This window comes from Peromyscus maniculatus, chromosome 1, assembly GCF_049852395.1.
Source record: "Peromyscus maniculatus bairdii isolate BWxNUB_F1_BW_parent chromosome 1, HU_Pman_BW_mat_3.1, whole genome shotgun sequence".
Taxonomy (NCBI): domain Eukaryota; kingdom Metazoa; phylum Chordata; class Mammalia; order Rodentia; family Cricetidae; genus Peromyscus; species Peromyscus maniculatus.
Window position 1 is genome coordinate 198878985 of NC_134852.1, and position 25541 is coordinate 198904525.

At 49.8% G+C, this 25541-nt stretch overlaps 1 protein-coding gene and 1 pseudogene across 6 annotated transcripts; one reads left to right on the top strand and one right to left on the bottom strand.

Annotated features, from left to right (window-relative positions):
- Positions 1–947: 947 nt before the first annotated feature.
- Positions 948–2695, bottom strand: LOC143271230 (small ribosomal subunit protein uS2 pseudogene; annotated as a pseudogene).
- Positions 2507–24943, top strand: Slc68a1 (solute carrier family 68 member 1). 6 transcript variants are annotated; one of them, XM_006983344.4, is made up of 9 exons: positions 2507–3367; positions 15860–16102; positions 16675–16757; positions 17239–17691; positions 17795–17918; positions 19826–19922; positions 22030–22201; positions 22280–22473; positions 24164–24943. In XM_006983344.4, the coding sequence occupies exons 2-9, from the start codon at positions 15935–15937 to the stop codon at positions 24424–24426; spliced, it is 1554 nt and encodes a 517-aa protein (XP_006983406.1). In that variant the 5' UTR covers positions 2507–3367; positions 15860–15934; the 3' UTR covers positions 24427–24943. The 6 variants fall into 6 exon arrangements, with proteins under 6 accessions (XP_006983406.1, XP_042120659.1, XP_015857345.1 ...); XM_042264725.2 differs by having other exon boundaries at positions 2544–2683; XM_016001859.2 differs by having other exon boundaries at positions 3269–3452.
- Positions 24944–25541: the final 598 nt, after the last annotated feature.

Here is a 25541-nt window from a genome sequence, read left to right on the forward strand (position 1 = left end):
GTCCTGTCTGGCCTGTAGGGACACATGCAGGCAGAATACTGTATACATAGTTGTAGCTAAAGTTTTCCTGCCTGGCCCACAGTCAGGACAAATCTTTGTCACCCGCCAGTCCCACAGCCGCTCAGACCCAACCAAGTAAACACAGAAACTTACATTGCTTACAAACTGTATGGCCGTGGCAGGCTTCTTGCTAACTGTTCTTATAGCTTAAATTAATCCATTTTCATAAATCTATACCTTGCCACATGGCTCGTGGCTTACCGGTGTCTTCATATGCTGCTTGTCCTGGCAGCGACTGGCAGTGTCTCCTTCTGCCTTCCTGTTCTTTCTTTTCTCCTCTCTGTTAGTCCCGCCTATCTTCCTGCCTGGCCACTGGCCAATCAGTGTTTTATTTATTGACCAATCAGAGCAACACATTTGCCATACAGAACATCCCACAGCACATAATAAATAAGTAAATAAATAAATCTTTTTTTTTTAAAAAAAAGACCCCTTTAAAAGGAAAAAACCGGGCTGGAGAGATGGCTCAGAGGTTAAGAGCACCGACTGCTCTTCCAGAGGTCCTGAGTTCAATTCCCAGCACCCACATGATGGCTCACAACCATCTGTAATGAGTGAGATCTGGTGCCCTCTTCTGGCCTTCAGGGATACATGCAGACAGAACACTGTATACATAATAAATAAATAAATAAATAAATAAATAAATAAATCTTAAAAAAAAAAAAAAGGAAAAAACCCTCCCCCTCATTCCCTTTCCCCCTCTCTCTTCGTGAGGTTGTGCGCACCTCCGCTTTCCTTTCTCTCCTTTTCTCTTTCTTTCCCTCTCCCCTCCCTCTTTCTCTCTCCCCCCCCCCCACACACTTAATAAAACTTTCCATGTGGATGCCATGCCTGCATAGCGTGAGTAACTTTCCACCGGGCCACGCCGCCACTTCTGCATGGGCGCCTCACCAGCCTGGGTGTACCTTGGTCCAAACCCAGCCCAAACCCGCCTCTGCCTTCATAACAGTAGAGCCTAGAACGGGGAGGTGGGAGGCCTAAGAGAGAATTTCAGGACACCGCTTGTGTGCCATGTCTCTTAGGTTCAAGGACTGAAGGAGTCTGGCAAGGGATTTGGTCTCCAGCATTGCAGCCACTGATCTCATTGCCTACATTCATGGGGCAGGAAGGACTCAAGGTCATTCCTGCTGGGTCACTTTTCAAAGCTGGTCTTGTCCCTCCTCTCCAAGATGGTTAAAGAAAGACTCAAGGTTTGCTTTGAAGTGAAAGTGTCCACTAGGGTCTGGAGAGATGACTCAGAGGTTAAGAGCACTGGCTCCTCTTCAGAGGCCCTGAGTTCAATTCCCAGCAACTACATGGTGGCTCACAACCATCTGTAATGAGATCTGGCTCCCTCTTCTGGCCTGAAGGCATATATCCAGGCAGAATACTGTATACATTGTGGTGGCGCATGCCTTTAATCTCAGCACACACTCGAGAGGCAGAGTCAGGCGGATCTCTGTGAGTTTGAGAGCTCGTTCGGATCTACAGAACGAGCTTGAGGACAGGCTGCAAAACTACAAGAAATTAACTCGCTAAAAGGTGTAAATTGGAAAACAATAAAAAAAAAGCCCTTTGCTAAGTGAGGCCCCCACATGGTGGCCTACAACGTCTGTAATTGCAGTCCCAGGAGATCTGACACCCTGTCCTGTCTTCTGTGGGCTCTGGGTAGGGACATGGTACACTCATACAATAATACAATAAATCGAAAAAATGTGTTTAAAGTTAGAGCTGGCCATGGTGGGTGGATACAGAGTGCACCCTCAGACCAGTCTGCCCCCCTCAGGCGGAGCAGCAGTGAACTGAGGAGCTGGAGCGCCCATTAGCCATGAAATTCCTCCGTGGTCACGGTCTTCTCCGTGGCAGCCTCCTCTCCCTTCCCCATCTCCTCTGGTCTCTGTAGAAGTAGAGATCAGGCTTAACTTCCTGTGGGCGCTCACAGGAGACAGTGCCACGCATCCCACATCAGACCCACTGAATGAGCTCCCTTGTTGCCTGGAATGATAAAGTCGAGGTAGAGCAGAGGAGGGTGCGTTACACAGAGCCATAGTGGGCGGGTTGACATGAGAGAGCTGGCGGTCAGCTCTGGGACCACTCGAAGCCGTGGCTCCCGGAAGGCTGCTTGGATCTGGTTAGTGAGAGTCCCAGGCGTGGTTAGTGAGAGTCCCAGGCGTGGTTAGTGAGAGTCCCAGGCGTGGTTAGTGAGGGTCCCAGGCGGGGTTAGTGAGAGTCCCAGGCGTGGTTAGTGAGGGTCCCAGGCGGGGTTAGTGAGAGTCCCAGGCGTGGTTAGTGAGGGTCCCAGGCGGGGTTAGTGAGAGTCCCAGGCGTGGTTAGTGACGGTCCCGGGCGTGGTTAGTGAGAGTCCCAGGCGGGGTTAGTGAGAGTCCCAGGCGTGGTTAGTGACGGTCCCGGGCGTGGTTAGTGAGAGTCCCAGGCGGGGTTAGTGAGGATCCCAGGCGTGGTTAGTGAGGGTCCCAGGCGTGAAGCGGAAGCAGTTGGAGTGGTTCCAGGGGCAGAGGCAAACCAGCATGGCTCGCTGGCCGGTGTTCCTGGAGCAGACCTGGGAGAAGCTGTTGCTCGCAACTCCGGCTTTCGTTGCCATTGAGAAGCCTGATCTAATTCTTATTACTACCACTACAAAGAGGTCAGGCGGCATGGTTGTGGGCTGATGGCCTGTGTCTAATATCCCGTGGCTTCCGTGATCTGAGGCTCACAATCCAGCCTTAGATAGTCCCTGGTCACGACTCACCTGGACCTTAAGGCGGTGCTAAACGCTTATCCCAGGGAAGGGGAGGAGAGCGTCCCCAAGAGAAACTGTTTTTCTTTTTTTTAATTAATTATTTATTAATTTTATGTGTATTGGTATTTTGCTTGCATGTATGCCTGTGGGAGGGTGTTAGACCCTCTGGAACTGGAGTTACAGACAGTTGTGAGCTGCCCTGTGGGTGCTGGGATCTGAACCTGGGTCCTCTCTGAAAGAACAGCTCTTAACCACTGAGCCATCCCTCCAGTCTGAGAAACTTTTTATTTGAGCTGAAATGGCAGGTAAAAGAGAGGGGATAAATCAGTCAGGAGTCCAGGCAACCTGTTTGCTGATGCCCATTTTCTTTTGGGTCCCTAAGGGCAAGAGCCCATGACAAACATGGCAGCGACAGCCTCAGGCGCGGTCACCTGCCCGAGCTGCGATCTGGAGAGCAGTGCGGAGCCAATCGCTGGCAAGGGGCGGAGGGAGAGACCCGGGAAGCCCGAGGCTGCTAGCGCGCAGGCGCACTGGCTGGCACCTGGCTCCCCGCAGCCGCGGAATTAGGCATCCCCTGCCAGGATTGCGGTGAGCTGCTGGCCCGCGGCCCGGGCGAGGGGTCAGGAACCGGCCAGACTCGGGGGCCGATCTGCTACAGACGACAAGCCCGAGGGTGGGTCGGGAACGGTTTGCGGAGTGAGAGTCACCGGGACAGTTTGCGGGGTTCCTTGCGGTGTCAGAGTGTGGATGGGAAAATTCTGGGGTCAGGAGGAGTTCGGTTCAAGGGGCAAGCGGTGGAGAGGGGATGCGGTGTCCAGATTGCCCCCCGAGGAATATGAGTTTGTGGATGCGATGGTTCAGGCCGGGATCTACTCATTGATCTAGTGGCCCTTAACCCTGGTGGCACAGTAGAGCCGCTTGGGAAGCTTGAAAAATTATGCTGGGCATCACGTCCAGAGACCCCAATTTAGTGGCCTGGGTGAGGCCTGAGCCTTGGTGCTTGAGAGTTAAAATCAAGTGGTTTTTAATGTGCAAACGTAATGAGAACTACTACACATGTTTCTGAGTAAAAAGCTCCTCGGTTGATTCCCAATTCCTCGGGGACTTAAGAAGTGGCCTGTGATTCTGAGATGAATCGGTGACATTTTCGTGCCACCACAGAATTCTGTGAAGGAGGACGTCCCTCTCGCGATGGGGGAAGGCAACCTGTTAGTTTGCGGGAGAGAACAGGGCCCCGCAACAGCTCTCCCCGGGCTACACCGGGCTGGGAAGAGACAGAACAGTCTGAGACAGGGAGACAGAGCCCACAGTCCGACTGGTCAGCTGCGTGCTGAGAGAATGACGCGCCTCATACTGGCTTTTCTATTACGATTTGAACTTCCACCTGTTCATTTGATACCTCCCCCCACCCAAAAAACAACAACAAACAATAACCAGGCAGGAAATAGGTTTGCTCTCTCCACAGATGTGGGATAAACTCCGATGGCCAGGTGATAATGATGTTCAGCCTTGACCTAGGACTGCACGTTACTTAGTAGCTTCCCCTACAGTGGTCTCTACAGACTCGGCCTCCATCTGGAGGGAGCGGGAAGCCACACCCACCCGCCTTGTGATGGTCTACTTTCCAGGCCCAGCCTGCGGTCTCGGTTTCCTCCCCCAGGTCCATCAGCAGCCCCTACTTGGGCTAAGGGAGAGATTTTGCAAGTTGCCAGAGGGCTCCTGAAACAGAAATGTTTCTGTGGTCTCCTACCCCTCCATCTTGATAAAATTGTGTTGGAGGCTTAGGAAAGAAACGCCTTCTAGTAAAAGGTTGCCCTTTTTACTGCCTGGACCCCGCTCTGCCCATATTGTTCTCTTAGCATGGTGCTGTGTCCTTGGAGAAAGTGTAAACAATGTTACTCTTGGCTGTTTTATCTCCCCTGTACATCTGCTCCACGTTTCACTCCGAGGGACAATCCCGTTTCCGGGTTGCTACTGTTCTTTCGTCTCCCACAGCCAATCGGAACACCCGGTGTGGGCTCTGGGAGTTTTCCAATGACTGTCCTTTCTAAGGCACAGGACAATGGACTAAGCAGGCATTAAGTGAACACTTGCTGTGTGGTACAGGAGCTTGGAAGGACCACAGTGGGACTGGCCTGGACTTGCTCTTAAGGAGCGTGTGGGCTCCAGGGAGATAAGGAAACAGACTTACTTGAACAGATAGACAATGCCTGACTGAGCCTGGAGATGACCCTGGCCTGAGCACTGACTGAACAGGATTTGATAAAGACTGGAAGAGGGTGTCGGGTGACGTGAGAAGTGCTGAGATCTGTAGTCAAAACCGACTTTGAACCTTGGCTCCAGCACTTCATAGCTTGTGACTGTGGGCTGATTATTTAACCTTCAGAGCCTTGGTTGCGTCTATAAAGTGTAAATGGGAATAGTAACTGCACTATGAAGGATTCACAGCAGTGGATATGGAAGCCAGACCTGTCCTAAGTGCTAAGAGCCAGCACATAGTCTCATCCATGGATTTGGGGATAGAGAGGACCACATGAATCAACGTGTGGAGGTGGCATTTAAAGAAGTTTGGAGAATGACGCATGGGAAAGACTGGGATGTTGCAGGCCGTGAGAGGCGTCCATATTGAATACTGCAATGGTAACAGAGCTGTGTGTGAAGGTATACACCTGTAGTTCTAGCACAGGCGAGGCTGAGGCAGGAGGATTGCCACAAGTGTGAGGCCAGCCTGGTCTACCTAAGGAGTTTCAGGTCAGCACAGGATACACAGTGAACCCCTACCTCAAATAAACAAACAAAAAGACTTTAGTTATATATTTGTCAGAAGGGTCCCTAACTAGTTTTGTAAAGAAAATACTATATACATGATATCTGTGTGTATGTACATGTTTGCATTTAAGGGTATGCATTCATGGGTCACAGTGAACGTGTACAAAGTCAGGGGGCAACCTCAAGTGTTGGTCCTTGCCTTCCGATGTTTAAAAAACTTTTATTTTTTAAAACAAGATCTCACCATGTAATGCAGGCTAGCCTGGAACTTACTATATAGACCAGAATGGTCTTAAACTCACAGAGATCTGCCTGAATTGTCTACTGAGTGCTGGGATTAAAGGTGTATGCCACAGTCTGGAGGTGGGGGCATACGCCTTTAATCCCAGCACTCAGGAGGCAAAGGTAGGCAGATCTATGTGATTTTAAGGCCAGCCTGGTGGACAGAGGGAGTTCCAGGCCAGCCAGAGATACACAGAGAAACCCTGTCTCGGGGGTGGGGGTGGGGGAAGGTGTATGCCACCATGCCTGGCCCCAAAAAAACATTTTGTTGTTGTTGTTAAGACTTATTAGCCAAGTGGTGGTGGTGCATGTTTTTAATCCCAGCACTCTGGAGGCAGAGGCAGGTGGAGCTCTGTGAGTTCGAGGCCAGCCTGGTCTACAGAGTGAGTTCCAGGATAGCCATGGCTGTTATGCAGAGAAACCCTGTCTCAAAACTGCCCACCCCCCTAAAAAAAAGACTTATTCAGTTTTACCTGTATGTGTGTTGCCTGAGTGTATGTATGCATCATCTACACTCAGGAATCCGTGGAGGTCATGAGGCAGCAGATCTCCTGGAACTGGAATTACAGAGGGTTGTGAGTTGCCTGCCGTGTGGGTGCGAGAACTGAACATGGGTCCTGTACGGGAACAATAATGCTCCTAGTGAGCCATCCCTCCAGCACCTCACCTTCCATTTTTACGTTGGTTTTAAGGATCGAGCGCAGGTCTTGTGCTTGGACGAGTGCATTTGCACCCTAAGCCGTGTCCTCTAATCCCAGCTGGTTTTTAAAGGTCATGAAACCCGTGGGAGCATTGTTTATGGAAAGCCCTGTGTCCTTGGTGCTTTCTGTTCCTTTTGCATTTAAGCCCCACTTGACGAGAGTTGGTATTAAGGTCCCCACTGGCCCAGGGAGAGGGAGTAGCTGGCCCAAGGCCACCAACCAGGCTGTTCCCAGGCCAGGCCTCCAGCTCTTGTGCAAGGTGAAGTGTGAAAGGGAGTGGTAAGTCCGGTTGGTGGCAGGTCACAGGATAGGCAGCTTATGCACCTAGAACAATGTGGGCTCCGTGCTAGCCATGGAGGGGCCTCTGTTCTCTTGTGAAGTGGGCGGAGGGTGGGAAGAGCAGAGGAGGAAGGCTGTTTGCTTGCTGTTGGAGGAGCGGAATCTGGAGGAGAAACACAGGCTGGAGAGGACTCGCCACAGCATCTTCCCTCCGGCCTCTCCAGGGCTGCCTCACCTGTGTGGAAAGCTCTGCCTCCACCTGAGGTTTGTGACGGGGGTTCATCTCTGGAGTTCTTTCTGGGTGTTGTTTGCAGGCTTCCTCTCTGACTCCTCCTGGGTCCAAGTTTCCCCCCCCACTTCCCTTACTTCGGAAAGCAGCCTGAGTCCTGGGATATCCCACCAGCTCTGACCCAATCCTCTTTAAGGAAAAGCTGAACTTGGGGGTAGAGGCAGACATGTCTGTGAGTTCCAGGCCATCCTGGTCTAAAGGTCCACTGTCTCAAGGAAGAAAAAACTAGTTTTTTAGCATCTGCCTTGTGCCTAGGGTGGGACTCACAGTGTCCTGAGTATTAGTTTAATGCTTGCTATATACAAGACCGCTCTTATTTCCCCATTTTGCAGAAATGACTAGATTCCACCTGGGAGAAAGTAGTGATTTGAACCCTTCCCCTTCCAAGGGCAAAACCCATGCCCTTTCTATCTCACCACCCTTTGAGTTCTTCTAGCCTCACCTCAGCATGGGTTTAGGGAGCCAACTTGGAAACTATGGACCTCAGCAGGGAGGTTCTCCTTCTCCAGTGACAAAAGCCAGTCACTGACTGAGTAGGAGTGGCCTTTGACAAAGGCTATGAATTTGAATAGAGGACTTCTGAGAGGGGTGAGGTGACTGTCTTGGTCACTATTCTGTTGTTGTGAAGAGACACCATGACCAAGGCAACTCTCACGAAAGAAAGCCTTTGAGGTATGCTTACGGTTAGCCCATCATCATGGCAGGGAGCCATGCATATAGGCAGGTGCTGGAGCAGTAGCTGAGAGCTACAGCCTGATGCTCAGGCAGAGGGAGAGCCTAGGCATGGCTTGGGTGTTTGAAACCTCAAAGCCCATCCCCAGTGACATACTTCCTCCAACAAGGCTACACTTTCTAATCCTTTTAATCCTTTCAAACTGTTCCACTCCCTGGTGGCTAAGCCCTCAAATATATGAGCCCACGAGGGCCATTTTTATTCAAACCACCACAGTGACAGTGACCTGAGTTATAGATAGTAATGGAGGTGATGTTTTGTTTCATGTTCCCAAAGGTCCTGAAGCCGCATTTTCTGGGCTGTGTGTGTGTGTGTATAATATGAATGTGTGAGTGAGCTGGGCAATAGTGGCACATGTCTTGAATCCCAGTACTTGGGAGGCAGAGGCAAGTGGATCTCTGTGAGTTTGAGGTCAGCCTAGTCTACAAAGTGAGCTCCAGCCAAAGCTACAAAGAGAAATCCTGTCTTGAAAAAAAAAAAAAAAAGTATGTGTTTCTCTCTCTCTCTCTGAGTGTATGTGTTGAAACAGGCTCTCACTATGTAGATCAGGCTGGCCCTGAACTCAGAGATCTGCCTGCATCTTTTAAGTCTAAAGAATTGAAGGCACACACCACAATGCCTGGCATTTAAGACAGAGTTTCTCTGTGTACTCCTGGCTGTCCTAGAACTCAAGATCAGGCTGGCTTCGAACTCAGAGATCTGCCTGCGTCTGCCTCCTAAGTCCTGGGATTAAAGGTGTGGGCCACCATCACCTGGCTAGCCCATCCAGCCTTCTTTTACTATTTATTTATTTATTTATTTATTTATTTATTTATTTATTTATTTATTTATTCCTAGACTAGTCAAGTGTAGACGTGAGAAATTATTCTTTAGGACAGGGTCTCACTCAATTGCCTGAGCTGGCCTCAGTCCTCCTGCTTTAGCTTCTTGAGTATCTGGGGTTCCAGTATTGCACCCACATTCCCAGAGGAGTGTGAGGAGTCTGGGCTCCATGCTAGCTCCTAAGAATGGCAGGTACAGACCTGGGTGGTCCTGTCCACAGAAAGAATCAGCAAGAACAAAGGCTTGTCAGAGAAAGGGAGGCTGGGCTGGGAGAGGCTGCATTGTAGACACCTTGCAGATTGGTAGGGATGTGGCAGGCTGGGTCTTGGGGCAAGGACAGACCCTTGGAAACGTTGTTCCTTCTGTTGGACGAGGGCAGAGGGCAAACAGGCTATGACTGGTGGGGGAGGGTATGTGCAACCTCTGCGCCATGCAGTCTCGGGAAGAGATCGGAGGCTCTCTGGGAATCCGGTCAGTGGCATTAGCTACCATAACAGATGATACTAACTGATGGCTAAAAGCAACTCTGTATTCTCTCATGGCCGGAGGGCAAAGGTCCACATTCAAGGGCCTAGCAGGGTCATGTTTCTGCTGGAGGCCCTAGAGAAGAGCCCTTCCCTCTCCGTCTAGCTTTTGGAAGTCCACTCGTGATGCTCAGCTTTCCTTGGCTCATGGCTACATTACTGCAGGTTTTGTCCTCACATGACCATTGTTTCTTGATGTCTTAATTTAGATTACTATTATTATTAGTTTTGGGTTACTTTTTTTTTTTTTTTTAGATTTATTTATTTATTGTGTATACAGTGTTCTGCCTGCACACCAGAAGAGGGTACCAGATCTCATTACAGATGGTTGTGAGCCACCATCTGGGTGCTGGGAATTGAACTCAGGACCTCTGGAAGAGCAGTCAGTGCTCTTCACCTCTGAGCCATCTCTCCAGCCCTTGGGTTACTTTTTTTTTTTTTTTTTTTTTGGTTTTTTGAGACAGAGTTTCTCTGTGTAGCTTTGCGCCTTTCCTGGAACTCACTTGGTAGCCCAGGCTGGACTCGAACTCACAGAGATCCGCCTGCCTCTGCCTCCCGAGTGCTGGGATTAAAGGCGTGCGCCACCACTGCCCGGCCTTGGGTTACTTTTTGTTGTTGTTGTATTTTGTTTTTCAAGACAGGGTTTCTGTAACGAGTCTTTCTCTGTCCCGCCAGCCAGCTCCCAAATAATGACACAGAGACTTATTAATTATGAAATCTTGGCCTATAGCTTAGGTTTGTTCCTAATTAGCTCTTAAAACTTAAATTAACCCATTTATATTAATCTATGTTCTATCACATGGCCTTACTTCTCTTCTATCTTGCACCTCCTGTTTCCTCTCCACGTCTCCCAGCATCTCTGGTGTGCCTAGATTCCTCCTCCTCCTCCTCTCCCTTTCTCTCCCTGGAAATCTCGCCTATACCTCCTGCGTAGCATTTGACTATTCAGCTTTTTATTACACCAATCACTGCAAGTACATCTTTATACAGTATATAAACTATACCACATTTCCCCCTTTTTGTCTCAATGAAAAGGAAAGGTTTTAACTCTAACATAGTAAAACTATATATGATAAGAACAGTTATCAGGTAAGAATTACATTCACAGCTGGGCAGTGGTGGTGCATGCCTTTAATCCCAGCATTTTGAAAGCAGAAGCAGGCAGATCTCTGTGAGTTTGAGGCCAGGCTGGTCTACAGAAGCAAGTTCCAGGACAGCCAGGGCTATTACACAAAGAAACGCTGTCTCAAAAAAGAAAAAAATAATAAAATGTCCAGTCCATTTGTATTTGGCAAATTTGGAGAAAGTACTGTATTATCTATCCAATTTTAGTGAGTCCAAAGTTTTGTACCTAATTCACTTTCTATCCTAACTTATATTACCAGTACAAAACTATCTTTTTAGACCTCAAAAACATTTTCTCAGATAAACAATCTAAGTGTTCAGGTCTCTCAACCTTATATACTTTATATCTCTTATGTAAGTTTCTTTTTGGAATTTGGTAACAAGGAAAACTGTAACTATAAGCCATCAGAGACCTGAGAAGGATACAATATAACCCAAGTAAATAGGAAGTACAGAGCAAACAACTTCCAAAACTATAGGAAGGACAGAGGCTGCCTGGACAGTCACCAAGGTTCCTCTGCAATGTTGGGGCATCCATCTTCAGCCTACAGGCCTAGACTATCGGACAGACTTTTCTGTAAAGTAGGCATTTTGAAAGGTTGTCCCACCTTGTCTTGGCAAAGTTAGACAGTCACTTTCTTTTGTGTCCTGCTTGTCCAATTTGGACAGCATACTGACATCAGTTGAGGCAAGGGCAGTTTGTTGCCCAGTGGCTGACTTTTGCCACAAAGAAAACAAAGTTCATATGGAGGATCTTTGATGCTCATCATCCTTTTTGATGTAGATTGGTGCTGCTAGGAACAGATGTATCTCACTGTCATGAAAAGCCTTATGTTATTTAAACATCTTTTTTTTTTTTTTTCCCCGAGACAGGGTTTCTCTGTAGCTTTGGAGCCTGTTCTGGACTAGCTCTGTTGTGCGCCACCACCGCCTGGCTATTTAAACATCTTAAATGTCATATTCTGTAGGTCTCTGAAGTGTTTGAACACCATCTATCTAAACTATATCTCTGACCTTGAAAACATACCTTACATGACTACAAGTTTGATTGTTATAGATAACTACTAACCTTTATTTCTTAATTATCCTAAATGGTTTATAATAATAGCTTTCAAGGACTAGAACTTTATATTACATTTTTAAGTTAGCTGCATAGGTACAATACCTTAAATAAGAGTAGAAACATATATACAGTTTAACAAAAATAACCTTAAATTTGTATCAATATACAAAAATCCATACCAATGTAAAATATTTGAGACTAGTGGTTGTTTAAAAGTAGACTCAACTATCTAACCGTTTAATCTCATCATTTCTATACTATACTCCCCTTTGCCTTTCAGAAAGAGATCCCTGAATCTAATCTCCTTAGTTTAGCTTCTTTTTTGACCATTACCAATAACAACTTACAACCCACGCCCCTAAATGATGACAAACACCCATGACCCATCAAATGACCAAAACCATCCACCGCAGCTCTTGGGAATGTGGATATCATCTTATCTAGACTTCTTTCTGTTGTCTGGGGGCAACAGCATCTTTATGGGACCCTGTGAAAATTGGGATAATGGTCAAGTCCTGGGAGAGCTAGCTGTATTTTTTTTTTTTTTTTTTTTTTTTTTTGTGTGTAGTCTCTGTGTGATGGGAAAGTGCAGGGCTTATCTGAAGTCCTGGTTGGAGTAGTGTGTGATGTTGGACCATCTCAGCTAGCAGCTTTGAAGCTGTTCTGGATTCAGAATTTTTGAGGAAAATGCAAAAGAGGCATTCTAAGGCTGGATCTCCTGGGCTACTTGTCTTTATTGGTGTCTGGTCCCATTTTTTTTTTCCCTGAAAACACAAACTTTTAAAGGTAACATATATCTGCATTAACACAAGTATAGAATGTCCACAAGTCAGTTGAAGATGATTTTTTTGTTTCATATTTGAGCAGGTAAAAGGCACCAGTTTATGTTTGTTTGGACTATATAACCAAACCTCTATCCATACCATATGAAAGGATGGCATGTAATAATAAGCCATGAGGACTCTGTAGCCAACAAGATTTACCATGTCTCATCCAGTCTCAGAGCTGTTCCCATAGTAGAGGAATCAGCATATATGTTACCTGTCCTGTAGTCTTTCTTGGTTTCCTTTTTTCATGTCTATAGCCAGAGGTCTTCACCAATCAAATCTGATCTTCATTCATTTTGAAGAGAATCATAACTTTTTGTTTCCTGTGGAAACAAAGGTATAATCTCTCCCCCAATGCAACATATTTTCTGACTTCCATTTTGAAGTTAAGACATTTTTAAAATATATAGGTTGGTTTAATTTAGCAGTTTCCATAATCCAGTGTCTCTCAGCAGCTACTGTCTTTTGTGCATTAGCATTTAAAAAATTCCTAGTCAATAAAACACATACAGGATCCAGACACCTGGATTTCTCATCTTTACATGGCTTATTTTTTTAATATTACTTTACTCTCTCTTTAAAGACTTTTATTATTTTTAAACTTTTTTTTTTTTTTTTTTTTTGGTTTTTCGAGACAGGGTTTCTCTGTGTAGCTTTGTGCCTTTCCTGGAACTCACTTGGTAGCCCAGGCTGGCCTTGAACTCACAGAGATCCGCCTGCCTCTGCCTCCCGAGTGCTGGGATTAAAGGCGTGCGCCACCAACGCCCGGTGATAACTATTTTTTTTTCTATGACTATACTCATTTTTTTTACTGTATCTTTTTAAAGGTTTTCTCGGTTTGGACCACTTTACTACATGCCTGCAGCATTCTGTGACCTAGAGAGAAACCTTAAATGTCCACATCAGCTGTTACACAGCTCTGGCCGCTGGCTCTGCCCCACCGGGTTCCCGGAGGGCCTAGCCTCATGCTCTGCCCCAGCTCTGGGAAGCTGCCCGTGTCCACCACGATTCCATTCGGCAGGCATTTTTACTTAGCTTTCTGGCTGCTCAAGTGCTCTGCTGCACAGCAGGGCTTCTTAAAAGACCCACACCTCTGTATGCAGAGCCTACCCGAGAGACTGCTTTTCAAGCCCTGTGTGGATATTCAAGCCTTCACGTTGGACGCTATATGTGATGAGTCTTTCTCTGTCCCACCATCCAGCTCCCAAATAATGACATGAAGACTTACTATTAATTATGAAAGCTCAGCCTATAGCTTAGGCTTGTTTCTAACTAGCTCTTGAAACTTAAATTTAACCCATTTATATTAATCTACGTTCTGTCACGTGGCCTTACCTCTCTTCCATCTTGCACCTCCTGTTTCCTCTCCATGTTGTCTCTCCAGCACCTAGATTCTCCTCCTCTTCTTTTCTCTCCCTGGAAGTCCTGCCTATATCTCTTGCCTACCTATTGGCTGTTCAGCTTTTTATCACACCAATCGCAGCAAATAGATCTTCACACAGTGTACAAATATCCCACAACCAGTTTCTCTGTGTAACTCTTGCTATCCTGGAGCTCACTCTGTAGCCCAGGCTGGCCTTGAACTCACAGAGATCCACCTGGCTCCTCCTGTTTGTTCTTAAGTCTCTGTGCCCAGTGCCAGCATTGCCCATGTGTGGTCCTTTTTGGAGAGAATCAAGCTTGCCCTTTAGTTATAGCCCTGGACTGTGTCTTAAAACTTAAATTAACCCATTTATATTAATCTACGTTCTGTCACGTGGCATTACCTCTCTTCCATCTTGCACCTCCTGTTTCCTCTGTTCCTCAGTTGTTTGCTGTTTATTTTATTTATTTATTTTTTTTTTTAAAGATTTATTTATTTACTTATTACGTACACAGAAGAGGGCACCAGATCTCATTACAGATGGTTGTGAGCCACCATGTGGGTGCTGGGAATTGAACTCAGGACCTCTGGAAGAACAGTCGGTGCTCTTAACCTCTGAGCCATCTCTCCAGCCCCTTGTTTGCTGTTTATAAATGTTGCTGCTGTGCATACCTCTACACATAAACTCTTGGGGTTAGTTCCTTGAGGTGGAATTTCTGGAATCTTGTACATCTTGTTCTTTTGAGACCAGTTTTCACTATGTAACTTGGCTGGCCTGGAACTCACTATGTAGACCAGGCTGGCCTGGAACTCATCCAGATCCGCCTGCCTCTGCTTCCTAAGTGCTGGGATCAAAGGTGTGTACCACCACCACAGTCAGCCATATCTTGTTCTTTTGTTTTGAGATAGAGTCTCACCATGTAGCCCTAACTGTCCTGGAACTCACTATGGAGACAAGGCTGGCCTCGAACTCACAGAGATCTATCTGCATCTCTTCCTCCCGAGTGCTGGGATTAAAGGCATGCGCCAGCATGCCTGTTCTCACATTTTTTTTTTTTTTTTTTTTTTTTTTTGTGACAAGGTTTCTCTGTGTAGCCTTGGCTGTCCTGGCTCCTCTGTAGACCAGGCTGGCCTTGAACTCACAGAGATCTGCCTGCCGCTGCCTCCCGAGTGGTGGTGTACTCCCAGTTAAAGGCGTGAACCACCACTGGGCTCACATCCTGTTTTTTTAGAGCAGACTTCTCACTGGCTTTTCCCGTTTTCTCCAGTGCACAGAAATCTGTTTTGGAGGTCAATTACAAAGGCAATGTGGTGCATCCCTTTAATCCCAGCACTTGGGAGGCAGAGGCGGGCCAGCCTGCTCTACAGAGCGAGTTCCAGGGCAACCAGGACTACACACAATGTGTTCCTGCTGTATAAACAAAAAAACAAAAGAAAGGCTTTGTCATCAGATAAAAACCTGAATTCAAGAAAGGGGAAAAATTTATAGGATTTGATGAGAAAGGGGAATAAAGTCTGGATTCAAATCTATTGCTCCTTTGCTGCATGACATTGGCTAAAGTTCCTCAGCATTTTTTAATGTGGGGTTGTTCTATAAGACCATAATAGTGTTTCTTGGAATTTTGTAAAGATAATGATCATACCAATATGTACTTACTGAACACACTGCCCCTCTCTCAGTAGGGTTTCATCGTGTAACCAAGGCTGGCCTGAACCATGTAGCCCAGGCTGACATAGTGTCTTCCTGTCTCAGCCTTCCTAGTGCTGGGTTAGAGGCGTGTGCCATCATGCCTGGTGTATAGAGCATTTACTATGGGCTTTTTCATTTAATCCACCTGTTCTTTCACATAATGATTCCCTTTGACCTTGACTGATGCTGTAAGCATACTGCCTAAACCCACCGTGGGCATGTCTAGACAGTGAAGGCTGTACAGCATGCTGAGCAGCCAGCCCTATAATGTGAGCTGGCCCAGTACTTGGATGCCCGCCTTCTCTTCCCATAGGCTGAGATGGAGTAACTCCAGAGTGGTGGCTTCTAGCTTAGATTATTTCTGCCCTACTTCATTGGTAATTCCCCAGCTTCGTTTTACATGCAGATTCCCTCCCAAAGGAAACGAGTTTAAGAATTTTTTTTTTTTCAGTGTCAGGGATTAAACCCAGGCACTGGACTAGAAGGCAGCCACTGAGCTACAGACCTCAGCCTGGAATGAATTATTTTATCTTAAAAACTAAAGGACTCGGAGAGCTAGATTGAGAGAGAGACAGCGCCGATCCTTGTTGCTAACTGGTTTCTTCTTCCCCAGAGACGAGAATGGTCAGACTGCCAACGTCCGTGAACCCTCCTCCGTGCTCCTGGGGCTGAGGCTTGGCCAGCAGCCATGGGGCTAGCCTGGCCCCGAGCCTGGCTGCTGGGTCTGCCCACAGCCGTGGTGTACGGCTCCGTGGCCCTCTTCACCTCCATCCTGCACAATGTGTTCCTGCTGTACTATGTGGACACCTTTGTCTCGGTGTATAAGATCAACAAAGTGTCCTTCTGGATTGGAGAGGTAGGCCAAGCATGCTGCAGCCAGTGGCGGTGGGAGACGAGGGCATCAGGCGTCCGTCCGGGCAGACAGGAGGAGCTGGGTTCTGTCCCAGTGGCAGGCGCTTCGCGGGCAGGCTGTGTTGTTCAGCAAGACTCAGCCAGAAAAGCCGGAGAATTCTAGTAGCAGCCCTGGCCACTGCCTTAGGTGGGATACACTTACAAGCCGCCCTGGGCCACTGGGTTTGAAGTGTGGACCAGCCAGGAGAGGGGCTTTGGCGGAAGAACTTACAGAAACAAAGCCTGCCTGCCGGAAGCTGCCGCCTACTTTGGGGAAAGACTAGAACTGGGGAGCCCTGTGTAGTCCAACTTCCCATCTCTCTTTTCTTCTTCTTTTAATGATTTATTTATTTGATGTGCATTGATATTTTGCTTGCATGTATGTCTGTGAGTGTCGGATCCCCGGGAGGTAGAGTCACAGACAGTTGTGAGCTGCCATGTGGGTGCTGGGAATTGAACCCAGGTCCTCTGGAAGAGCAGCCAGTGCTCTTAACCGCTGAGCCATCTCTCCAGCTCCCCATCTCTCCTTTCTCGCAGACTGTATTCCTCCTCTGGAACAGCTTCAACGACCCCCTCTTCGGCTGGCTCAGCGACCGCCAGTTCCTCCGCTCCCAGCCCCGGTGTGTGTCTTTGGGATGGTGTCCCACTGCCTCTTTCCACCCCAATGCTCCCCAAGCTGGAGGACCGCTGCTCAGATTTGGGGTGGGAAAAGGAAGGGACGCCAGTTGTGGTAGGAGCATGGCTCAGCTAGGGGGAGGGGTTGACCCTAGTGGGGCGTGGCTGGCTACTCATGGCCCTGTACCACATATTTACCCTGCCGTTTCTAATGGCTCCCCTACCCTTCCCTGTCTGGGCTCATTTCTCTCCCCAACCCTGAGAATCGTCATCCCGCAGCCCTTTGGTCATCAGCCCTGGCGGGCAATGGGCTGAGGAGAGGGTGGATGACTGTAAGCTGTGCTTCTTAAGTCTCAAGTCAGGGGCTGGAAACGTGGGGTGTATCTTGGTGGGAATTCCTCCATCCCGTTTCCTGGGCCCCGCTAGGGGAACTCGGGCCTGCTCAGGCCAGAAGGTTACCTCCTAACACCTTCCTCTCCCCGACAGGTCAGGAGCTGGGCTCTCCTCCAGGGACGTGGTGCTGACGCGGGTCCGGGCCCTGAGCTGGCATGGGCCGTTGCTGGCGCTGTCCTTCCTGGCGTTCTGGGTGCCCTGGGCCCCGGCTGGCTTGCAGTTCCTGCTGTGCCTGTGCCTTTATGATGGCTTCCTGACCCTCGTGGACCTCCACCACCATGCCTTGCTGGCTGACCTGGCTCTCTCAGCCCACGACCGTACCCACCTCAACTTTTACTGCTCCCTGTTCAGCGCGGCCGGGTCTTTGTCCGTCTTCGCCTCCTACGCCTTTTGGAACAAGGAGGACTTCTCCGCCTTCCGTGCCTTCTGTGTGGTACTAGCTGCTGGCTCTGGACTGGGCTTTCTGGGGGCCACACAATTGTTGAGGCAGAGGATTGAGGCCACCAGGAGGGACAGGGGGTGCTCGGCCCTGGTCATGGACGGCGGGTGAGTGACTAGCCGGCTCCCTAGGCTCAGAGTCCACTTTTAACACTCAGTCCTCTGGCCCACTCTGGTCTAACCCCTGCCGTCTCCTCCCCTCTGCCCACAGCGCGTGTGAAGAGGAGCTGCTGGTGGGTGGGGAGGAAGCGGGCAGCATCACCTTGGGTCAGTACCTCCGGCAACTGGCCCGCCATCACAACTTCCTGTGGTTCGTGGGCATGGACCTGGTGCAGGTATGGGGAGCCGTTCCCTCACCCCTCCTTCCTGAGGTTTGATGGCAGGAAGGCTGGGACGTTAGGAGACCTAGGTTCTAGCACCTTCTGTGTTCACTGCCACCCTGCGCCATTGCCCCCATCCCCACAGTGCTGAGAGCTGTGGAGTCAGGTAATGACTCCACCACTGAGCCCCACCCCTGCCTCTCACTATGAGATCTTAGGCAGGTCTCAGCCTCTCTCCGAGGCCAGTCCTGTCTTCATCCATGATGTGAAGACTGGGAGGTTCTCTATGTACCCCCCCCACACACACACCACCATAGATGGAAATTTCTGCCCCGTCCTGTCCCACAGCCATTCAGTCCTAAATAAACACACAGAGGCTTATATGAATTACACACTGTTTGGCCTATGGCTCAGGCTTATCATTAACTAGCTCTTACAAACTTAAGTCAACCCATTTCTATTAATCTATGTTTTGCCATGTGGCTTCCTGGCATTAACTGTGTTGTGTCCCTTACACCTTGCTCCCCAGGCAGCCCTCAGCGTCTCCTCTGACTCCGTCTTCTTCTCCTTGTCTCTCTGCTCGGATTCCCCGCCTGGCTCTATTCTGCCTTGCCATAGGCCATAGCAGCTTCTTTATTAACCAATGGTAGCAACACATATTCACAGCATACAGAAAGACCATCCCCCAGCAACCCCCCCCCTTTTTTTTTCTTTTTTTTTTGTTTTTTCAAGACAGGGTTTCTTTGTGTAGCCCTGGCTGTCCTGGAACTCACTCTGTAGACCAGGCTGGCCTTGAACTCACAGAGATCCACCTGCCTCAGCCTCCCAAATGTTGAGATTAAAAGAATGAGCCACACCCTACTTGGCTCTGAGAGATTCCCTTTATGGGGACTCTGTGACAGTACTTTTTTTAAAATTATTATTTTATGTGTTTTGGCTACATATCTATCTGTGCACAAGTGTGTACCTGGTACCCAGAGAGGCCAGAAGAAGATGTCAGGTCCCCCAGAACTGGAGTTAAGAAGGCTATAAGCCTCCATGTGGATGCTGGGAATTGATCCTGGGTCCTCTCAAGAGCAGCCAGTGCTCTTAACCACTGAGCCATCTCTCCAGCCCCTGTAGCAATCTTTTTTAAAACATCAAATGCCCCATCTAAAACATAGGTAGTATACAAGTTATCCAAAATTATGTTGTTTAAATAATTTTTTTTTTTTCTGAGACGGTTTCTCTGTGTAGTTTTGGTGCCTGCCCTGGATCTCTCTCTGTAGACCAGGCTGGCCTTGAACTAACTCACAGAGATCTGCCTGCCTCTGCCTCCCGAGTACAGGAATTAAAGGCGTGTGCCACCACCGCTCAGCTTGTTTAAATACATTTTAAATATATAAATTAATTCTTTATTTTTATGTCATGAAAACTTAAAAACTGTTCTAGTTGCTATTTTACTGTGCCTTCAAACTTTTAGTAAAATTAGGTAGGCCACAAGGAATGTCTCTTAGGTTTGTTCTGGTGTGTCCCATGTTGGGTGGCATAGGGAGAGGTCCAGGGCTGCTGGCCCCCACTGGCCCCCGCTGCCCCCGCTGGCCTCTGCTGCCCCCTCCCCCCCACTGACCCCCACTGGCCCCTCCCTGCCCCCGCTAGCTCCTGCTGCTCCCCCCCCCCCGCTGGCCCCCTCTGCCCCCCCCCTGCTGGCCCCCACTGGTCCCCGCTGGCCCCTACTGCCCCCTCCCCCTCACTGGCCCCCGCTGCCCCCCCGACCCCCGCTGACCCCCACTGGCCCCCCGCTGGCCCCTGCTGGCCCCCACTGGCCTCCCTCTGGACCCCACTGACTCCCGCTGCTCCCCCCCACCCCGCTGGCCCCCGCTGGCCCCCACTGGCCCCCACTGGCCCGTGGCCCTGTGAACTCTCACCGTTCTGTCCTGTAGGTATTTCACTGCCACTTCAACAGTAACTTCTTCCCCCTCTTCCTGGAACACTTGCTGTCGGACCACATCTCGCTCTCCACAGGCTCCTTCCTGCTGGGTAAGTGCTCCCTCAGGCCAGCAGCTTGCACATCCTGCCCCCAGTTCCATTTTCCTTAGGTGGAGGTCTAGTGGTCCTCACCTCAGTCCTCACAGCGATGGTTGACACCCGTAGGCAATGTGATGCAGCCAGCGGCCAGTGTGCCATTTGCTGAGTGGACTTGGGTATGCTGTCGAATCTTTCTGAGCTATCATTTTGTTTGCTTGTTTCTCTGTGCAGCCTTGGCTATCCTGGATCTCGCTCTGTAGACCAGGCTGGCCTCGAACTCACAGAGATCTGCCTGCCTCTGCCTCCCAGATGCTGGGATTTAAGGCATGTGCCACCCCTGCCAGGCCTTTTCTCTCTTTCTTCCCCACCCCCACTCTTACTTGTAAAGGGAGGGTCTCAATAGTAGAGTGGCCCCTTACTGGTGTGTTCCATACCCATGGCTTCAGCCGATCATAGATGGAAAGTACTAGAACAAAGTATGTCTCCATTAAACACGGGTAGGCTTCTTTGTTTTTACATGTTTATCGTTCACTGTTGGTGTGGTGAGAGTGTGGGTGCATGCCTGCCGTGCACACATCTGGAGGTCAGAGGACAACTTGCAGGAGCTGGTTCTGTCCTTTCACCATGTGGGGCCCAGGGATCGAACTCAGGTCGTCAGGCTTGGTGGCAGGCCAGTTACCTGCTGAGCTGTCTCACTGACTCCGCAGCCTCTTCTGTCCTTCTGTCCTTGTCTTGTACATGACACAGTGTAATAGCTATTTGCATAGTGTTTACATGGTACTGGATATTATAAATAACTGATGGCACTTAGGCCAGGCTTGATGGCACATACCTATAATCTCAGCACTGTGGAAACTAAGGATTGATGAGACTTTGTTACCATCCTGGGTCTCAAAAACAATAAACAGTAACAATTAAAAAAAAAAAAACCCTCAGCAAACAAAAAAATGTTTTAAAGGAAGAAAAAAGAGATAATTTAAAATCTATGAGAGGGGTTGGGGGTGTGGCCTTGTTGGTAGAACCATAGGAATCTGATGTGATGATACATGTCCATAATCGATGTGCTTGGGAGGTACAGTTAGGAGGATCAGAAGTTCAAGGTCAGCCTAAGCTACACAGCAAGATAGATGCTAGCCTGGGCTATATGAGACCCTGTGTCAAAATAATTAAAATTAAAATAAAAAGAGGTTGAGCAAGGCAGTGCAGGCCTTTAATCCCAGCACTCAGGAAGAAGAGGCAGGCTGATTTCTGTGAGTTTGAGGCCAGTTATGAGTTTCATGCCATCCAGGGCCACATAGTGAGATCCTATCTCAAAACAAAAGCAAATAAAACAAAATAGGTTGGCTGTAATGGCCCACACCTTTAATCCTAGCACTCGGGAGGCAGAGGCAGGCGGATCTCTGTGAGTTTGAGGCCAGCCTGCTCTACAGAGAGAGTTCCAGGACAGCCAGGGCTACACAGAGAAACCCTGTCTCGAAAACAAATGCATAAAGTAAAAATACAAAATAAAGCTGGGTGTGGTGGTTAAGACTAACCAACACTCAGGAGATGAAGGCAGGAGGATCAAGAGTTCAAGACCATCTCGAGCTGCATGACACTAAACTCAAAAACTAAAACAAAATAAAAGATATGAGAGTATGTATGTAAGTCCTATGCAGAGACAATGCTGTTTTTTATAAAGGTCTGGAAAATCCACAGATTTTGCTGTGCATCAAGGGTGCTAGAGTCAACCCCCATAAATACCAAGGGACTACAATACCTACCTTGAAGGGCTTGTGAAAATGAAGGTGTGAAAAGCAGCCTGGAGAGGTGGCTCAGCAGTTAAGAGCACTGGCTGCTCTTCCAGAGGACCCGGGTTCGATTCCCATTTACCTAAAAGGTGTCTCACAACTGCCTGTAACTCTGATTCCAAGGAATCCAGTGCCCTCTTCTGGCCTCTGCACAGACATACATGCAGTCAAAACATGCATACACATAAGAGTTAACCTATGATACTAAAGTGTGAAAAGTGCAAGACACTGTTGGTATACAGCTAATGCAAATTGAGTGGTCATTACAACGTCTGCCGCAGAGGCTGAGTGGCATTGCCCTGAAGAAGCGGGCCCTCTTCCCTCCCCAGGCATCTCCTATGTTGCGCCTCATCTCAACAACCTCTACTTCCTGCCCCTGTGCCGTCGCTGGGGTGTCTATGCGGTGGTGCGGGGGCTCTTCCTGCTCAAGCTGGGCCTTAGCCTCCTCATGCTGTTGGCTGGCCCAGACCGCCCCGGCCTGCTTTGCTTCTTCATTGCCAGGTATGCCCCGCCCACCCTTGCCCCCACACCTCTGTGCCCACCCCCTTCACTCTCGCGCGCTCCTCTCTCCACGGGCAGCAACCGTGTCTTCACCGAGGGCACCTGCAAGCTGCTGACCCTGGTGGTCACCGACCTGGTGGATGAGGACCTGGTGCTGAACCACCGGACCCAGGCAGCCTCGGCGCTTCTCTTCGGTATGGTTGCCCTGGTGACCAAACCTGGCCAGACCTTTGCCCCACTGCTGGGCACCTGGCTTCTCTGCTTCTACACAGGTGAGGCTCCTTGTCCTACCCGCCCTGGGAGGCAGAGGGCTGTGCCTAGGCCTGCGCTGCCTGGGGATGATAACCCTTGGTGGCCCACCTCTCCATTTTTTCCCAAGTTCATTGATTCATTCAACAAATCAGCATAGACCTCTGTAGAGGTTGGTCCCGTGTGTAAGGGAGGTGACAATGGTTAAGACAGGCAAAATCTTAGCTGCCTAAACAGGGGCAGGGTGGTTAAGTCATTAATTCCAGCACTCAGGAGGCAGAGGCAGGTGGGTCTCTGAGTTCGAGGCCAGCCTGGTCTACAGAATGAGTTCCGGGACAGCCTGGGCTACACAGAGAAACATTGTCTTGAAAAAAAAAAAATTCTAGACAGTGAGGGGTGGAGAGGGTGGCATATGGATTGGATTTTCAGTGCCTAAGGAAGGTGGAGTTACAGGCCGGCAAGTGTCATCATCTGCTTGACGTCTGGAGTCCACTGTCACTGCCCCAGGAGTTCGTACAGACAGTGGTCAGTAGCATGAAGATGTTGAGGAGCCTGGCAGAGGCCATGGGAGCTTGGACTAGGGAGGTGGCAGGTGGGATGCATTATGGAACTGAGGCGACACATAAGGCCGGGTGTGGGGAGCGACAGCTGAGGACTGACAGATGCTTGACAGAGGCCGGGTCACTCAAGAGAAGGGAAAATGTGAGAAATGGTTCTGGGGCAGACATTAAGAGATACAGTTCGAGGCCAGCCTGGCCTGCATAGTGAGTTCGAGGTCAGCCAGGGCGACACAGAGAAACCCTGTCTCAAAAGCAAAGCAAACAAACGGAAAAAGAGCTAGGGCAGGAGCCGAGCAAGACGGTAACACCTGTAATTGCAGCGTTCGGGACACAGAAGCAGGGGACGGGGAGTTCAAGGTTAACTTCAGCACCCTCCGTACTGACTCCGAGAACAACCTAGGGTGCCTGCGCCTGTCTTAGGACATAGCTCAGCTGGAGAGCACTTGCCTAGGATGCACGAAGGCGGAGTCTGACTCCTGGAGCCACATAAACCAGCTGGCTGGTGATGCACACCTGTAACCCGAGCACGCAGGAAGTGGAGGCAGGGCGATCAGAAGCTCAGTGTCATCCTTGACTACACAATGAGTTTAGGGCCAGCTTGGGCTAGATACCCTGACAGGAGGAGGAGGAGGAAGAAGAAGAAGCTGGGCATGGTGGCACTTGCCTTTAATCCCAGCACTTCAGAGGCAGAGGCAGGAAGTGAATTCTGTGAATTCAAGGCCAGTTTGGTCTACATAGCAAGTTCCAGAACAACCAGGATTACTTAGACCCAGTTTCAAAACAAAAAATTAAAAATAACATATAGATAAGTAGTTAGGAATTGTAGCATATACCTACAATCCCAGCTACTTGTTAAGGCTAAGGCAGGAAACTGCAAGATTGAGGCCAGCCAATAGTGAGACTGTTTAAAAAATTTTTAAGCTGTAGTTTAGGACACTTACACTGAGATGCTGTTCTTGGACTTTGGGGGGCAGCGGGGCTGACCACGTGCCCTGTGTGCCTGTGGACTTTGGGGGGCAGCAGGGCTGACCACGCTCCCTCCGTGTGCCTGTGGACTTTGGGGGCCGCGGGGCTGACCACGCGCCCTCCGTGTGCCTGTGGACTTTGGGGGCAGCGGGGCTGACCACGCGCCCTCCGTGTGCTCTTGTCCTAGGTCATGACCTTTTTCAGCAGCCCGCAGTGACTTCCGTGGGGAGTGTTCAGCCATGGCCAGAGCCCCCAGCCCCAGCCCCAGCGCAGGCTCCGACCCTCCGCCAGGGCTGCTTCTACCTGCTGGTGCTGGTGCCCATCACCTGTGCCCTGCTCCAGCTCTTCACCTGGTCCCAGTTCACGCTGCATGGGAGACGCCTACGTATGGTCAAGGCCCAGCGCCAGAACCTGGCACAGGTCCATACGCTGGACGTTAAGATGGTGTGAGGTGTGGCACAGGCACTCTGCTGAGGGCAGTGCCCTGGTCCCAGCAGGAGCCTCTTGCCGGCCAGCATCCTGCCTCTTCACCCTCTCTGGGTGCAGCCCAGAAAACAGATGGTGTGGGGGAGCCCCGGGGGCAGAACCAGGAGCATCACTGAGATCTGCCCGTCTTTCGCGTCTGCCTCAGCTGGGACAAGGGCTGAGCCAAATGTGCTCAGGGACTGTGACTCCCGTGGGTCGAGCAGGAAGGAGGACCAGAAGGGCAGAGCTGCCTGCCACGCCCAAGGAGCTGCTGGGGGCCTGCGGCAGGGGCGTGCCACTTGGTAGGTTGGGGACTTCTGACACTCAGGTGAAGCTGACTGGAAGTGCCACTTGCCCCTCGTCCTGTTGGTTCCTCTCAGAGGCCTCTCTGCTTCAGCCTGAAGTAGCAGGTCTCTGTGCTGTAGGCTCCCACAGCCCAGCAGGCCTCTAAACTCTAAAGAGGCCCGACTCATTGAAGCGCAAGTAAAGCCAGTCATTCCTATTCCTCGGGTCTGTGCTGTGTCCGGGGAGCAGGCAGACAGGATTGGCGGGGCTGGGAAGCAGGAAAAGTACCCCAAGAGCTTTTTCCTAGTGATACTAGGCCAAAAATGTAATTCCACCGAGACCTGGCGGTTTGTGCCTATAATCCCAGGATTTGGAAGGCTGAGGCAGGATTGCCTCAAGTTCAAAGCTAGCCGGAAAAAAACAAACCAAACCACACCACCACCACCACCACCACCACCACCACCACCACCACCACCACCACCACCACCACCACCACCACCACCACCACCGAATCAGTCCAGCAGACTGCCGGTGATCAGACCCGGCCCAGTTTCCTTTGTGCACCTCCCCCAGGCCACTGCTGGACAGTCATCAAAAGGAGCCTCTCTAGGCCAGGGGCTCCCCGCCCAGAAATCACCCGAGGAGCTGCCCAAACACCAGTGCCTGGGTTTTCGCCCAGATTCTGACTGAATGGGTCTGGAACAGCAGCGTGAGCCTTTAGGTGGTGAAAACCTCTGGGGGTGATTTTCCCTCACTGTGGGACAGTCACATACTGTTCAGCAGCACCTTGGCCTCTCCCTACCACACGTCAACAG